The 16,321-nt window shown below is 35.9% G+C and overlaps 1 protein-coding gene across 7 annotated transcripts in view; it reads right to left on the bottom strand.

The window, feature by feature from the left end:
• The window catches only part of Pex5l (peroxisomal biogenesis factor 5 like), a 270,061-nt gene that overhangs the window by 124,121 nt on the left and 129,619 nt on the right, over positions 1 to 16,321 (bottom strand). For all 7 annotated transcript variants that reach the window (XM_004647278.3, XM_004647280.3, XM_023707559.1 and 4 more), the window contains one exon: positions 9,976 to 10,080. In XM_004647278.3, the coding sequence (XP_004647335.1) occupies positions 9,976 to 10,080 (105 nt within the window). The remainder of the gene's footprint in view (positions 1 to 9,975; positions 10,081 to 16,321) is intronic.

Below are 16,321 nucleotides of genomic sequence, written 5' to 3'. Positions count from 1 at the left end.
TTTTTTTTTTTTTTGTAGTTTTAGTACACGGTCTACAGGGTCTCACTATGTAGATTGAACTCCTAGTAATCTGCCTGTGTTCAGCTTCCCAAGAGCTGGGATTACAGGTGTATGTCACCATGCCCAGTCTTAATTGCTGTTTCAGCGCGCTCTGCGGGGGCGGAGCCAGCAAGTCACCCTGGGGATTGAACCAAGGCCACTGTGCTCTGCCTAAACAAGCACTTTAATCCACTGAGCTATTTGGCCGGTCTTTTATCCTGTACCTTTTTGAAGCTAGTTCTCTCTCTCTCTCTCTCTCTCTCTCTCTTTCTTTTTTGTGGTACAGGGATTTGAACAGGGACCTTGGGCTTGCCAGGCTGGTGCTTATGCCACTGAGCTATATCCCCATCCCCTTGAATCTAGACTTTCAGTGGTTAAAAAATAAAATATACTTATGATAGACAAATGGTTGCTCCCTAAATTGGCCTAGAATTTTAGGCATGACCATTTAATTTTCTACTTGTTATAAGAAAAATAACTTATTTTTAATATTTTATTTTAATAGACAGAATATAAGCAACCAAATACTCTGGAATATTACCAAATCAAAATATTTTCTATAATTCTACTCACTATTAATGCATTGCTTGTTTGGCATAGTTATCAGTGCAATAGCAATGAAGATAAGAAGGACCTAAATAATAATATATGAAAAGATACAATTCTATTTTTCTCAAAGCACAACATGGAAGTGTGTAATGGCCATGAAGAGACTGAAACCAAGATGCATATTTAGTACTTTAACATATTCATGTTGTCATTTAAATATGAGAAAAATAGATCTCCATCAGAGCTTATGATTTTTACACAGAGTTGACCATTTGATTTTAGTACTTTATAATTTCTGGATGTCACTGAGAGAGAAACATTGGAAATATTCTTTTAGCATCCAATTTATAGAAACAGGTATTATTGTTAAGTTTAAGTGTTTAAATTTCACTAGGAGCATGTGATATTTGTTTGTTTGCTTTGATGCCCCTTTGGCCTGTGAGTGGAACGATGAATTCCTTTACATTTGGTTTTGGGAATTTGAACTTTCTTGGGTATCATCCATACTATTTGTATTGAACCATTTTTAAATGCAGATGGGCTATAAACCTCCCATGTTTGTGGGATAGAATATATTTGAATTTTTATAAATGCCACAGTCTATTTGAGTTTGGGAGTAATGCACAACATTTTTAGCATAAAGTCAATTTTGTTATCTGGACATTTACTTTAAAGCACTGGTATAGAATATAATGCACTAGAAAAATGAAAAAACGGATCAGCTTCATGATTCTGTGAGTGCTTCTGAAAATGTGATTAGTATCCTAGCCTATGTATCTTATACATCATTGGTTCAGATAAAAATCTGTGAGTTTGTAAGAGTTTGCAAAGGAACTATTCATTAATGTGCAAGTCCTGGTATAAGTTGCTCTTTTAATCATACGTACTTAATGTCATGATTCCTTCTGGTGTAATGTCACTATAGTGACATAGCTCTGACTTCACAGTACCAGAGAAGAGCTGAACTCTGCTCTTGTAAGTATTTATGGAGTTTGAAAATCACTATTAAATATGGTGCTACATTATACTTGTAGAAGTTATTTTAACAGGTTTGCATGTGTGCTACTTGCTTACTGTCTTTTGGTTCTAGGTCTCACTGACCCATTGGCTAACGGGTATGAGACGGAAAGACTCCATCAATACTTCTTAGACTTCGACCATGAAAATGCAGGTAAGATGCCACATGCTTGTCCTTGATAACCATTGTTTGTCTGAGAAAAATTAACAGATAACTAAGAATAGCTGGATCTCCTAATTACGATTTAAAAATTATAGATGATCTCTTTTGCAAAATTCATGGGACCACAGGTATTTCAGATTTTGGCTGGTTTTGGATTTAGATGTAAAATGAGGTATTTTAGGGATAGGACCCAAGTCTAAACCCTCATATACAATTTATATACAGAGTCTGATGGAGATTTTATTCAATATTTTTAGTTTGATTCTGATCTGGTTGCAACTCATCACAGAGATCTGGTGTACACTTTTCCACTCATGGTATCATGTTGATATTTTTTTTTCATGTTGATATTTAAAGCTCTTCACACTGAGAGCATTTCTGATTTTAGATTAGGGATGAAATAATTTTTATGTGGATAAATACAAATTATATTTCATGAAAGTCCTTTGTACTCTTTCCTTAAAGAAGAGCTAAGAATTTATCCCTATAATTTTTTGAATTTATATGCAGAATAAGCTTAAGTTATCTATAGGTTGATTTCTGTACTTTCAGTTCTCAGTGCTGAAAAGCTGTAAATTTGAAGGAATTCTGGAAAGTAAGAACTTTGTCTACAAAAACATCTAAATAGAAAAACAAAGAGAAGGCACAGTTCAATGAGAGAGCTGTCTTCTCAGGCAAGTCTACTTTATCAAAGGAATTAAAAAAATCTCATTCAAATTTTTATTGTGTTTTCTGCAGAAAGCACCTCTAGCATTCATCATTAGAAAGAAAGGTCTCCAGGGAGCTTGTTTGGAGAGAGCCTAGGGGCCCCAGGAGACAAAGACATGGCTTCTCTAGTCTTCTAGGTCTCTGCCTCTTGGGGTCTGCGTCTCTTCTATGTCCACTGAAGGTGTTTCTGGCCACAGTGCACATCTGGAGTGATGGAAGCATTGTGCTTGCCCTCCTCCTGTCATCAAGGTGATCCTGTGGCTTTTCCCCCCAAAAGCAAATCAAAGAATGTACAACAAACTACTGGATGACTCAGTGTTTTCCTAGTGGGAGCCTGGTTTAGCTGTGGGGAGATGGGGGGAGCCCGATTTAGCTGTAGGGGAAATGGTTTAGATGGAATGGGGAACCAGCAGGACTCCAGGGGAAGAGAATGGAAGGCCCAATGACCAGGAACATGGACATGTAATCAGAACTAAACAGGAAGAGTTCTGGCTTTGATCAAGATATGAAAGATGAAGCAAGAATTCTTACAAAGCTAATTTTTTTCCTACAAAGTCTGAGGTCAGAGACTAACTATATCACACTCATATTTAGATCCATCACAGCTTCAAAGGAGTTCGGTAAGTGGCTGCCAAATGAGACAGTGACTGGGCAGAAACTGAAGACATAAAAATATCTATCTTGAAGAGTCCAATTAAATTGTGTCTTCAGTTGCATGGATTTAGGGTTATCTGGAGATAGGAATTACCATTTTATTTTTATTTCTACACATATGCATACCTTCTCCCATGTCACTTCCCTCTTTTGATTTTCAGATAAGATTATGGTTTTTTATTTCCTTTGGTGAATTGAGAATAGCTAAGTCTTTTAGGTCATGGAACTTTCCAAACTAAACTAAGTGCCCCAAGCAGTCCTTCTAAATTTCACTTCCAAGTTGTATGCCATTTATTCTTTCTTTATTCATTGGTAGCATAAGGTTTAGAGACTTTCTCTTAGAATTATTTCCCTCAGTGGGAAAAAACTGTGAATTCCCCTCATCTCAGTTTTTAGGGATAAAGTATATTTATGTTTTAAAAGTATGAAAAGCAAGTTGAATGTTTCTAATTCTTTTTGAATAACTGAGTTGAAGTGAGTACAATTTTGGTTTAATTGGATTATAGTAAGTCCCCAGCTTACAAAAATTTTAGCTTGAACTTTCTCAGATATGAACAGACCTCACATTAGTAATATTGGTAGATGCAAGCAAACTGCAGGAGTAGCCCAGATGTGTGCTGGGCACTGACACAGTTGCGCTGTGGTTTGCCTACGGCTCAGTGCCATAGCGTACAGAGGTGCAGTGCTCAGTCAGAGCCCAGAAGTCCAAAAGCAAGAGCAAAAACAGGGTGATGTGGAGAGTGTGCCACGGAGCACAAAGACATATGCATGGTACATTTGTGTCAGAGGTGTATAAGACTCATTTTGTTGGACTTATGAACGAGTCCAATTTATGAATGTTCTCCCAGAAAAGACTCATTCACAAGTTGGGGCCTTACTGTGTCATAGATGAGTTAAGGAAACCTACTTCACTAGTTGCTAAGGTTTTTGTTATTATTACTATTATTTTTACAGTTTTAAATTTTCTTTCTTATCCTGCTCTGTCTTCTCAATACTTGGATCAGTTCAAAGACCACCCTAGAAGGCTGGGAATATAACTCATTGGTAGTGTTCTTGGTATCCACAGAGCCCTGGGTTGACTCCTCCAATCATGCACATGTGTGTGTGCATGCACACACCTGAAGCCCATCTGATGGTGGCGGGTTCTTATCTCTCTTCCTGGACTCCATTTAACTGGGACATTACTGGGAGCCTTCTTCAGTTCCAGGCAATGAGTGTTTTTAAAATTATCTCCACATTCCCATACTCTACTCATTATCATAATTTTTAGTTTATCTGTTTTCTTTCTTACTGGACTATAACTTCCCAAGGGTAGAAACCATATTCATTTTTTTTAATCCGATAGCAATTTCATAAAACTGTTCTGATTTTATACGGTTTAGCTGAATGGTAAATTTTGCATCTTCAATTTTATGGTGAGTTTGAATGATTCACCAAAAGTTCTGCGGTCCTCAGAAGTGTTTAGAAGTGTCTTCCAAGATTTTTAATCTACATATTTAAGTGCATTTCTCCCCAGTGTCACAGCTTTTAAATTTCAGAAACCTGGTGGTACCCAAAGGTACTCCAATCATGAGGCTTCTACCAAGCCTTAAGTCCAAAAGCCAAACAGGCCAAGTATGAATGCATAAAGGGGACAAAGTGGAAATAAAGGCTTATGCTTGTCCCACTCATTGCAGCAACGGGAAGGACATGGACTAAGTGAATGGGAGACAAACAGCACTGTGAGATTTAACCCACTACCTCTCTCATGGATTATAAATTCAGATCTGGAAGGTCTGAGAGAAAACACTGCACATAGAAAGATGTAGAAGTAGGAAGATAGCTGCGAAGGTGCAAGCAGGGGCCTTCTTGTCCATGAGGATTCAAAAGGTGAAAAGACCTTCCTTGTAATCATGTATTTTAATCAAATTACCTCAACTGAATTACAGTATATTTAGACTAGTCAGTTGATGTTATTAATATTAATCTCCAGACAAACGTAGAAAATATGGGGGACCGGGAAGACGGCTCAGTAGAATAAGTGCTTGCCTGGCAAGCGCAAGGGGCTGAGTTCAACCCCCAGTTCCACAAAAAAAAAAAAAAAAAAAAAAAGAAAGTCTTCTTGCTTTAATGGATAATTGTCTTAAAATTTTATCTGAAAATACATTTGGTTTAGTTGAATTACTGTAGTTTAAACATTTAAAAATTAAATTCTTATACGTTTTAAGATACAGGGTCTTTTTCGCCAAGGTTTTACTTTAAAATATTGTCTGTTATTTAAACTTTACTCTACATTTATATTTCTTGTCTTGTGATTTCCTTATTTTCAGAGAAATATATTGCCTCATTCAAAAATATTGAGAGGAAAGTTTGTAATATCATATCACTAAAACTGACAAGAAAGGAAAATAATTTTTATTATAAATTAAGGCCAATAACCCATTTTAAATAAATATATGGTTCAGATTAATGATTTTTTTTAGTGATTTATTTTTAAACTGGGAATTGAACTCAGGACCTTGCACTTGCCAGGTGCTTGTGCCACTGAGCTATATCCCCAGATATACTTCTGATCCTGAACTGTAGTTTTAAAGTAAAATACCATATTTTTATGCATTTTATTACTTCAAGAATAATTTTAAGTGATAAGTGAACTTATCTTTAAGAAGAAGTTAAAAACAGTTGAAAAACATCTCATACTTACAATATTGATTTTAATAACTTGTAATAAGATGTGGTATCTTTTTACCTTATTTAAAGGATGGAAAAATTTTTGTTTTTTATAGGCATATATTTGTGCATTTAAAAATGCCTTTTGTATATAACACTGTTGGTTTAAGGTAAATGCTATTTGTAAATTATATGATTCATCATAGAACTACTTATTTGTGGTCATGGTCTTAGCCACACTTATAAATATGAGTAATGTCTATCAAAATAGTGACTATATTGTAAGAATTAATGAAGTTAACTGAATCTATTGAAAGGCAAGACAACTGAATCATTACCATCTATCATTAATCTGCCAAACTTTTGGAGCTCTGTCATGGTAATTCTGACAGCGGACAGAATTCAGTTCCTATGAGCTGGTAGTACTTGGCCCGTAGCACAGATTTGTTCTTATGTATTAGTTTCGATGTTCTTCTTGTAAAGGATAGGCTAATAGTAATTTTCAACTTTTGAAAATTACTTGATCTAAATGTCAATAAACTGACTACAGACATTTTTCCAAACAGGATAGTTAGACCTGTGAAATGGATGCTCATTTGTAGGGAAATGAGCAGCTACCATTTATTGTGCTTTAAGTACTACTAACACTAAAGTAGGCAGGAGAATAGAACTGAGGCAACCGTTTTGTGTTAATAGTAGAAATTTCAACAAGACCATGGTTAGTAACTTTGAAAGTTTTCTTCCAATCAAGGGCATCATTCTTTTTATCTTTATCAGACAAAACAGTTAAATCGATGTTGAGGAATGAGGAGTGGAAACAGACAGAAAAACAAGAGCTGAGGGTAAAGAAAAAATAAAGTGCATTAACCAGTTGGATGGGGGACAGAGTTCTAAGACCCTGCGTTCTGCAGGGAAAATGAGTGGGATGAATCTTGCTAGGAAAAAAAAAAAGTATTCAGGGGATAAGCTCAAAATGAAACTTTCAGGTTTCTTCCCAGAGAATAAGTCTCCCTAAAGTCACCTCACTCTCATAAGTATATTTTTTTATGTGTAATCTTCTGGCACATAGATTTTTTCCTCCAATTGTCAAATTCAAATTGTTTATTTTATTAGAGTTGAGAGTTGTGTTGCTTAATAGGAGTATGACGAGTACCCTGAAATTTAAAATGATCCAGTAACTGTTTTTAAAAAAGAGGAAAAGAAACAAATGAAATCAACTTTACTGATAATCTTTTATTTAAGTCAATATTCTTTATCTAAGATATTATTATTTAAATGTGTTAATATAAGATTTTTTTTTCTTTGGTGGAACCGGGGATTGAACTAATGTGACAGTTTGCACAACTTTTTAAAATTTGGTCTTCAAAATCTAGTGTTTGTTTTGTACTTAAAGCTCATCTCAAATCCAAGGGGCTGAATGAGCACAGCAGCCACACACCACCAACGGCTGTCACATTGCACAGTGCGTGTCTGCAAAGGCTTTCTCCTCAAAGGCCTCAGTGACTAGAACATATTTTTACCTCTTGGGACTTTCATCGATGCATACTTGTTTTATGTACTATTCTGTTTTTAGTCTCAATTTAGGATAGCAGGAATGCAAGCTTTTTTTTGACACAGAATTAACAAATTAAACAAAGAGAGCAACTCTCAGGAGCAGTCCAGAAGTTTCTGAGCTCAGGTCATCTCAGGTAAGTTTTCTTCTTTGTTCAGTTTGCTTCATGTACTAATGATGGCTTCAATGGAGAGTGTTTAGCTAAACCCCTCTAAAAGTTATGGGGCATACCACAATAAGCACATAATTTAAAACACACTGGAATATAGGACTATTCTACATTTAAATTCTATTGAATGAATAATAACTGAATGAGGTAAAGACCCAGTGTTTCATTGACTTACTCTGTTTTCTACCTATTGGAATTGTTTCAAAGACATTACTTAGAAAGCAGCAATTAGCTTCAGAAATATCTGAAATCTGACACAAGCAGCTGGCATCAACGTACTAGTGATGAAGATGAGTTGATATATTCAGCAGTAGGCAGTACTATGTCATAAGGGGCTTTATAGGAGACACCGGGACAGACACGTGGCAAGACACTAGCACACTTACAAAGGATCACAAGTAAGAATGTGTCATGGTATGTGGACTGATGCTGTGGTTGCCATGGGAAGTACTCACTTTTTTAGATCATGCTGCTTCTTTTTGGCTTGTGCATGCCACTGGTGCATGGCGGGGAAAAAGCTATTCGTGTATAGTGGATAAAGTATATCAACTAATAAAACTGCACTTGACTGAAATAATTGTATTACAGCTGTCACTGAATCAATTCCATAAAATTATTACCACAACAGGTGCATTAAATTCTATGAATCAGATTTCTCTGTTTGTTGATTCACAAACTGGCCAGTAGGCAAATAGAGTATGATGTATCAGAGAAAGCATCATACTCCTTTCATGCAGTAAAATTCTAACAGGTACCTCAAAACAGTCAACGCAACATTAGACAGGGATTAAAGAAGGAACTGACGCACACACATGTTCTGAATATGAGACAATGGTAATAATAAAAATAATTTAAATTAAAAAAGTAAAAATATTTTGCAATAAATTTCTAAATCAAGTTTAGGCTATGATGGTGATTTTGAATATCTGGAAAAAGATTACTGAAAAGTGCATAAGAAATGCATGGTTTAGGAGACAAAACTTGTCCTAAATTGTGATGTCCTGAGATGATACGTTGTAGCACAATGGTGCCAACATCAATAGATAAGATACAGACGACTTTCTTGTTAGCCAAGAATTCTCCGAGAGGAATTCTCTGAACCAAGTAGTTCACACCTCTAATTATGCACCTGAGGGAGTGGGGATTGAATATGTCACACATGGGATTCACAGAGGTCTGACTCTGATAGACAAGAGAGTCAACCAAGCTACATCTGCTCTACTATGTAAATTAGAACTTCATAAATTTAAGACAAATTTCAACTATTATCAAGTGTCATGAGAAGTGTCTCTTTTTATGGATTTAAGGAAAAAAAAACCCTGATAACATAACACTTATTCCAAAGTCCTGGTAATCTTTAATAACCTAAAAATTATTCAATTTTAGTGTTATAATTTTCATTACTTACAACATAGTATTTAGAATAAAATAAAACCACACATGTTGGCAGCAGCTGGAGCAGGATCTGCTGATTGTCTAAAAATAAGTCACCATAATTTAGCTTTTCGTATAAATGCGTTTCATGAGGACTGTAAATGGACATTTTTTCTAATTCGAGACATGTGCGTATAATAGGAACCGAATCACTGCATTTATTATTGCATTATGGAAAAAATGAAATGTTTAAAATAACATTCTAATCTAAATTATAAGATAGATGCAAGTAAAAATATTTCTAATTGAAAAGTTTAAAACTGATAGCTCCACAGAGTGGTGATGAGCATATTATATATTTATGTAGATTTTACAGGGTGTTTCAAAGTCCCTGAGGACATACAGGAGCCACAGTCTCAGCATGTCTTAGTATACAGATCCAAACAGGTTTTTCTGCACTTGTTATAAGAAATCCTGAAAATGGCCCTCATGAACTTATAATAGAGATGATTTGTTGTTGTTGTTGTCAAGTTCACTAAGTATTAGCAGGGTTACAAATGCCATTTTCTTCTTGGGGACTCAGGGACTTTTGGCTCATTCCTGTAAATTAGCGATCTACATAAATATGTATAGACAAGTATGTAGTATGCATAGTCACAACAAATATATTTAACATTTAAGAAAATTTAGATATTCTACTGGTAAACTGACATATGTATACAATATAACTGTGTTTATTCACAGGAATTTGATTTTTTTTTTTTTTGGTTGTCGTTCAAATGTACCATTAGCTTGATTGTTATTTGTTTCCCAAAGTTGTTAATGAGACTCCTTTTACAGAAACAACATGTTTTACAGTATTTGCATGTATATTTTTTAAGCTAATGTTGAGTAATGAAAATTTAAATCCATGAGCAAATAACTAAGTAATTTTTTTTAGCAATTTTGTTTTGCATTTATATTTGTACAGTTGTTTCATTGAAACTGTCTTTAAAAAAATTGGTTCCAGAGTTAACTTTTTTTTTTTTCTAGTTAATGATCACATAGTCTGATATATTGACATATGTCAGCTTCCTACAGGAACCCTACGGGTCTGCCCACCTGTGATGTCATAGTAAGGAGGGGCTTTTCTTCGGCAGACTCCTCCCTCGGTATCTCCTTCATCACCATGGCAACAGCCTTATCTGCCGCCCTAGAGCCTTTTCCCTATAACAGTGAAATCAACAACGACTGTGTCAGGAGAAATCTTTGACTTATTTTATTACAAGATACTCTAATGTTTAAAGAGCAATCCAACATAAATGAAGAGGTAGGCTGCTGCAGCAAGTGCATCTTGAGGCTTTTGGCTGAGGAGAAAACACAGAAAATCTGAAAAAAGATTACTTGTGAACTTCTACCTCCTTTTTCACCTTTATACCTGATATAGTATATTTAATTTTAACATAGTATTTTACAGGTATGTATTTTAAGGCAATTTGCATAACAAAAGTTTTGATAGTGCTAATTTAGAAACAATAGCTGTTGCCTGGTGTACGCATTTATAAATTATTATTGTATAATCCCTAAATACTTTGAAGGATTGGACTTTGGGAGAGAGATTAGGATCAGAGTCTGCTTCTCACAGAAGACTTTGATTGGGTGGTCTCTGGAGTCCTTGTCATCTTTTAGTGGGCTAATCATCAAATGTGTAAAAATGTTTCAAGAATCTCTAAGAATTCTTTGGCGGTTTGACATACTAGGAGTTCACCCAACTTGATTTATGAAAATAGTAGGGTTATGATTAAAAAAATGTTTTTTCCACTTTCAACGCTTTTGAAGCCATTGGATTTTTTTTTTTTTTTGGTGGAACCGGGGATTGAACTCAGGCCCTTACGCTTTCCAGGGAAGTGCTTATTCCACTGAGCCATCTCTCCAGCACCTGAAGCCAATAGATTTTAATAGAATTAGAAATGGCTTTTGTCAGAGAGCCCTATAAATCCAGAAGCAAAAGATGATTAATATGGAAGGACTGATCTATCTCTGTTTCTCTGTCTCTATACAGAGCAGAATCACGAACTGTAATATGGGTTGTTGGTTTTCTGACTTTTGAATCTATCAGATTATTAAATGTTTGAGAGTATATATAGTCTATGAAAACCAAAATTACCTTTCAAACTGAACTGGAAAAACTTCATACTATGTAAAAATTAAATAATCTTAAATACTTCAAAAACAAACAAAAAAGTATTTTCTCAGTTCCTTGGCAGATCCTCTCCAGAGGAAAACACTTTCTTCTAAGAGCACATATAAATGAATGTGTTATAATTCTGCTTAAAATATGAACGTAGCATACAGAGATATCACAGGTAGGGAAATAAAGAAAAAGGAACATATGGGATGTGTTGTCTGCAAAGGGAATTACGAGCTAAGGTCAATATCAACTCCAGAGCTTAACAATCTTGATAGTTTCCATGCAACAAAAAGGGATAGAATTACATATTATATTGGGCTTTCCAAGGGCTTTAAGTATTTAGAAGGCAGGTTCACTCCAGGGAGCAAAACAGTGTCCATTTTCCTCAGGCGTTGACTCTCTAAAATGTAGCCAGTAGCAACTTTATTTATGAGTACACTGAAAAACTTTTTGAAGAGTTTATAGATTTTTTAATGTGTGAATCTATTTACAAGGCTGAGAGTTTGTCTCAACTTAAGAACTAGCATTTAATGAAGGATAATGGATTATTTTTTAAGATGTATCAGATACTTGAGATTTTATTCAGTAGATATATTGGTAGTAATTTTTATATGTGTTCTAAAAGAGTATGTGGCCACAATCCTAGAATAACTGATCTCTGGAAAAATAAAGGGAATTTTAGGATTCATTGTATAACAAATCAGGGTGCATGATTCCAGGTTTCTTCTTTAATGAAACAATATAAACTTCCTCAAATGGAAATGCATATAATTCTGAATTCTGGGAAAAGAGTTATTGTGATGCTACTAAATTACATTTTTCAGATATCAAAATTATTTCTTTGAAACATTGCATGCCATAAGATTAGTATACCTTTATAAGCTATGCTCATTAATATACTATATGGCTTATAACAAAGAATTTTGCAGCTTGTTCTTTCAAAAGAGCCAATCATTGCTGAGGAAGTCCTTCCATGCTCCAAGAAGTTCTAATGACACAGCAATAAACAAAGTGGCATGCTTATATTCAAATTCCTACTATACTTATAAGAACAAATCTAATGTTACAAGATATAATTTAAAAAATAATAATTCAGACTTGAGCTAAGAAAAAAATGTCAATTGATAAGCATCTCAAAAATTTTAGGTCGAGTTTTCAATATGTCATTTATTTGAAATGCTACCAATCCATAAACTATATAGAGATATTTTTTTACATATGCAACTACAGTAGCTAGAATTAGCAACGGACATGCCATTTTACTAAAAAGAAAATCAAAACGAAAACAAATTAGTCCTTTCATGCTGAACTCTAGAACAAAGCAGTGGTCAGCTAGAAAGGATGTATAATAAACACATGCGGTGCTTTTTATTTCTTGCAGAAAAACCCACCAAAGCCAGGGTCAGGTCACTTTTTTGAAGACAGTGCCACTTTTTCTTCAAGGTAACACCTACTACCTGAAAAGAGTCATGACACCTGTGTTAGTGCCTGCTAGCAACTTTTTTCTTTACAGCCCTTTGGCTTTTGAGATAATACCCCATAAGTCTCACTGCTTTACGACTGTGGTTCAGACTGAGAACGGGAAGGGCAGACTTGTCATAATGACAGTGCCATGGCTTCTGAGATAGTGTCTAAAATCCTGCCAAGTAAAGTGAGTACATTTGTGTATCAAAGCAAGTATTCCCCCAGATCCTATTGCCACCTCTGCATGGTAATGTCAAATCAAGTTGTTATTCCTGTCTTCTCCATTCATCTTGGGGGATAATACTTCTAGAATTCAGAATGTGGCTGAGAATTGATTCAACAATTCATGAAACTACTAAGCTTTGCTTATCAGCAGTTCTGCATGGCTAAATGTAATTTAGTATGCAGGTATCCTTCCTTTTGGAATTCAGTGGCTTAAAACATTAAAAGTGATATATCTGCATAATTACACAATTTTCAAACCCAATTTCTTAAATACAAACACACCAGTCAATATTGATCTACTAAAAGCAATATGAAGACATGAAAAAGAAAATATACACTGAAAATACACTCATGCATCTGTGTTTTATATTTTTTAAATTCAGAAGTTCCTACATCATTCATAGCAAGAACAAGAGTAGTGAAACTTCAGAAATAGATTATCATGTTGTGACATCCTCTAGTGATCATTTCAGCCTATTTCTTTTCAAATAATATTTGAAAAACAAGTTTAAACTACTCCTTGCTTAAAATCTTGAGATATTTTTGACTATTTGAAACATACTGTTAACATAAGGGGGATTTTGTTTTTCTTGGTGTTTTGCTCTGAAAAATTCTTTGATGTTTTATTTATCATTTGTTTCTTCACCAATGAAACATATTAATGACAGACTTTTTCCTAACTTCTATTGTACAAGCAAGCATAAATGAATGAAACACAGAGGGCATAGAAAATGACATTAACATTTATTAAGAAAGCCTGGCTTTGGCTCACTTTCTTTTTGTTACTATGGAATGGAAAATTCAGAGTACAAGATATTGGACGTCACAGGAATCTCTCTGGCTGGACAACAGGCTGTGGAACCACCAGATGTCTTTAGATGATGAAGTGTTGGCTGCAGTCCTCTTTCACAGGGAAGGGAATGAAACTATTTTGAGAAGCTATCAAGTATTGGACACTGTGAGGTGGCTGATGCAATTTATTTGGTTTCATAATAACTCTGGGTAGATATTGTGTTCTATGGATAGTTGAGACACCGAAGGTCGAAGATGATGTGATTTGGCTGATAACTCAAAATCATTCTTTTTGCTGAGCCAAAAGGGGGCTCCACCCCCAAGTAATGTTCTTCTCATGGGGCTCTACATTGGAAATCAGATTGCCCAGGGATGGTGCCCACACCTGATAGCTCTGGGGTACAACCCTAGGATCCCCAACCAGCTCCTTTCCAGAGCATCTTGCTTGGCTAGCCACTGAAGACTGACAAGGTCCAGGGAACATTTTAAATGCTGAAATCCTGGTAACTCTTCCAGTGGAGGGTGAGTCTATCTCATTTATAATTGATAAAGGTGCTTGTCACTACACTTTGCTTTCCTTCCAGTGACCAACTTCCTTGGCCCCAGTTACTGCTATGGGTATTGACAGTAAACGTCCATACCCTAAGTACCCCCCCAATCTGGTGCCAATGGATTCAAAATTTTCATCTACACTCGGAAAGATGACAGGAAACTGGATTTTACAGATTGATCAGACCAAGGGGGAGGAATGAAACGGAAGTTCCTGGGGATGAAAATCATCTAAATGTTGTATGGGTGCACTGGTATATCAAAATGGATCTTAGTATTCTATAGAATTAGTAAGTATCAATAAGGTCTTAAAGTAAAAATTAAACCTAAAAGGGGATCCATACCTGTATCCCAGGGTGGCTGCTACACAATTGTTACCTGGCTGAGGGAGCTAGTGGACACTCCTTCACGTTGTGTCCCTACTGTAAATATAGGCCATTTGTGAACACAATCAAATTTTAGGTAGCAACCAATGTTGGTGATTAGTTACTTGGATTAATTAATAATCACTCAGACCGAATCTAAGCAATCCTTCCCCATGATGCTGAGGATTAATTCTAGCACTTCTTGCATTCTAGGTAAGCATTTTTCCATTAAGCTACTCCCCCAGCACCCTAAGCCTTTAAGCAAAGAGTTTTCTGTGAATATTTATTTCTCTTTTTTTGTGGAAGAATTAGCTATCTATAATTCTACTCAGGTTCACTTTTATAAAAGAACAAACACAACAAGAACAACAAGAAAAACAACAACAAAACTTTTCTTTTATCTTTATGAAAAGCTAACCTGAGCATTTCATATATAGAAACTTCATTCTGTAGATCTCATGTTTACAAGCTTTAGCAACTCTAATTTTTTTTAAATGTATTTAGTACAGGGTCTACAGGGTCTCACTATGCAGATTGTACTGTTAGTGATCCTTCCTGTTTTTCAGCCTCCCAAGCACTGGGATTTTAGGCATGTGCCACCATGCCTAATCTCAACTGCTGTCTCAGAACTCCCCAGGGATGGGATGCACACATCAGGCCAAGGATCGACTCCCCCACCCCAGCCCCTGCATCTGCCTAAGCAGGTGCTTTAATCTGCTGAGCTATCTAGCCAGCCCTATCCCTCTAATTCTTAATGCTAATTAAATGTGATTATGGTAAGAATATTATAAATGAAATGTTAATCAGCTTTGCATATGCTAAATATATGACACATCTTACAGATTCTGCACCCTTAGTTTAAGTGTTTGCAGGAAACTGGCCCCAAGAAAAACTACTATGATGGTTGTCACTTCACAGGCAGAGCCAGCATGCCATTCTTTCACTTGGACATGCAGATGTCACAGTAAGAGTCACACTCTCTTCAAATCCTCAACATGAGAAAAAGGGCATTTCCCAGTGCCCTTTGCATACTGGTGATCCTTTCTGTACCTTTCCCAGCTGAATGTGTTGGGAGATTTCCTCCCACATGGACTAGGGCTTAGATCATACTGGTTCTATTTCAACCCACTCACTTCCCCAGTTAGCAGAGCACTTTGTATGTTTTAACGGTGGTGAAACACGAACTAAGTAGTAGCGCACTGCTACTCACTTCTAAACATCTTGAAGGAAGCACAGACCTAGGAAATAATTAAGAAGCATGGACAGAATTCTCTTTTAGTAAGAGATCCTTATGTGGAATTTACAACTCACAATGAATGTCCTGTTGGTTCAATAATTTGAAGTGGAAGTAATGCAGTTTGTGATTTTTTTTTTAAAATTGGTACAAGGTTTATGGGGTGTTCAGGGTCTCATTATGCAGATCGGACTTGTAGTGATCCTCCTGTTTTCAGCTTCCCAAGCGCTAGAATTACAGGTGCCTGCTACCACGTCCAGTCTCCTTTCTGATTCTTCAATAAGAGTAGTCAAGTTGTAGCAACTAATTGTGCCCATCTAAAATAATGACCCAATGTGCCAGTGAGATAGCTCAGCAGATTGTTTGCTTAGGTAAGTGCAAGGACTGTGGTTCAATCCCTGGCACCATACGCAGCACCAGCCCAGGTGCCCTGAGCCAGCCACTGAGTCCAGGTGTGGTGGCACATGCCTGTAATCCCATCTCTGGGGATGCTGAAAGCAGGAGGATCACTATGAGTCTGAGGTGAGTAATGAGACCCTGTACCAATTATATCTATCTATCTATCTATCTATCTATCTATCTATCTATCTATCTATCATCTATTATCTATCTATCTATCTATCTATCTATCTATCATCTATTATCTAT

Source organism: Octodon degus, unplaced genomic scaffold (genome assembly GCF_000260255.1).
Source record: "Octodon degus isolate 3935 unplaced genomic scaffold, OctDeg1.0 scaffold00298, whole genome shotgun sequence".
NCBI classification, from domain to species: domain Eukaryota; kingdom Metazoa; phylum Chordata; class Mammalia; order Rodentia; family Octodontidae; genus Octodon; species Octodon degus.
The sequence above is the reverse complement of the archived record's forward strand: the minus strand, read 5'-3'. Positions and strand labels throughout refer to the sequence as shown.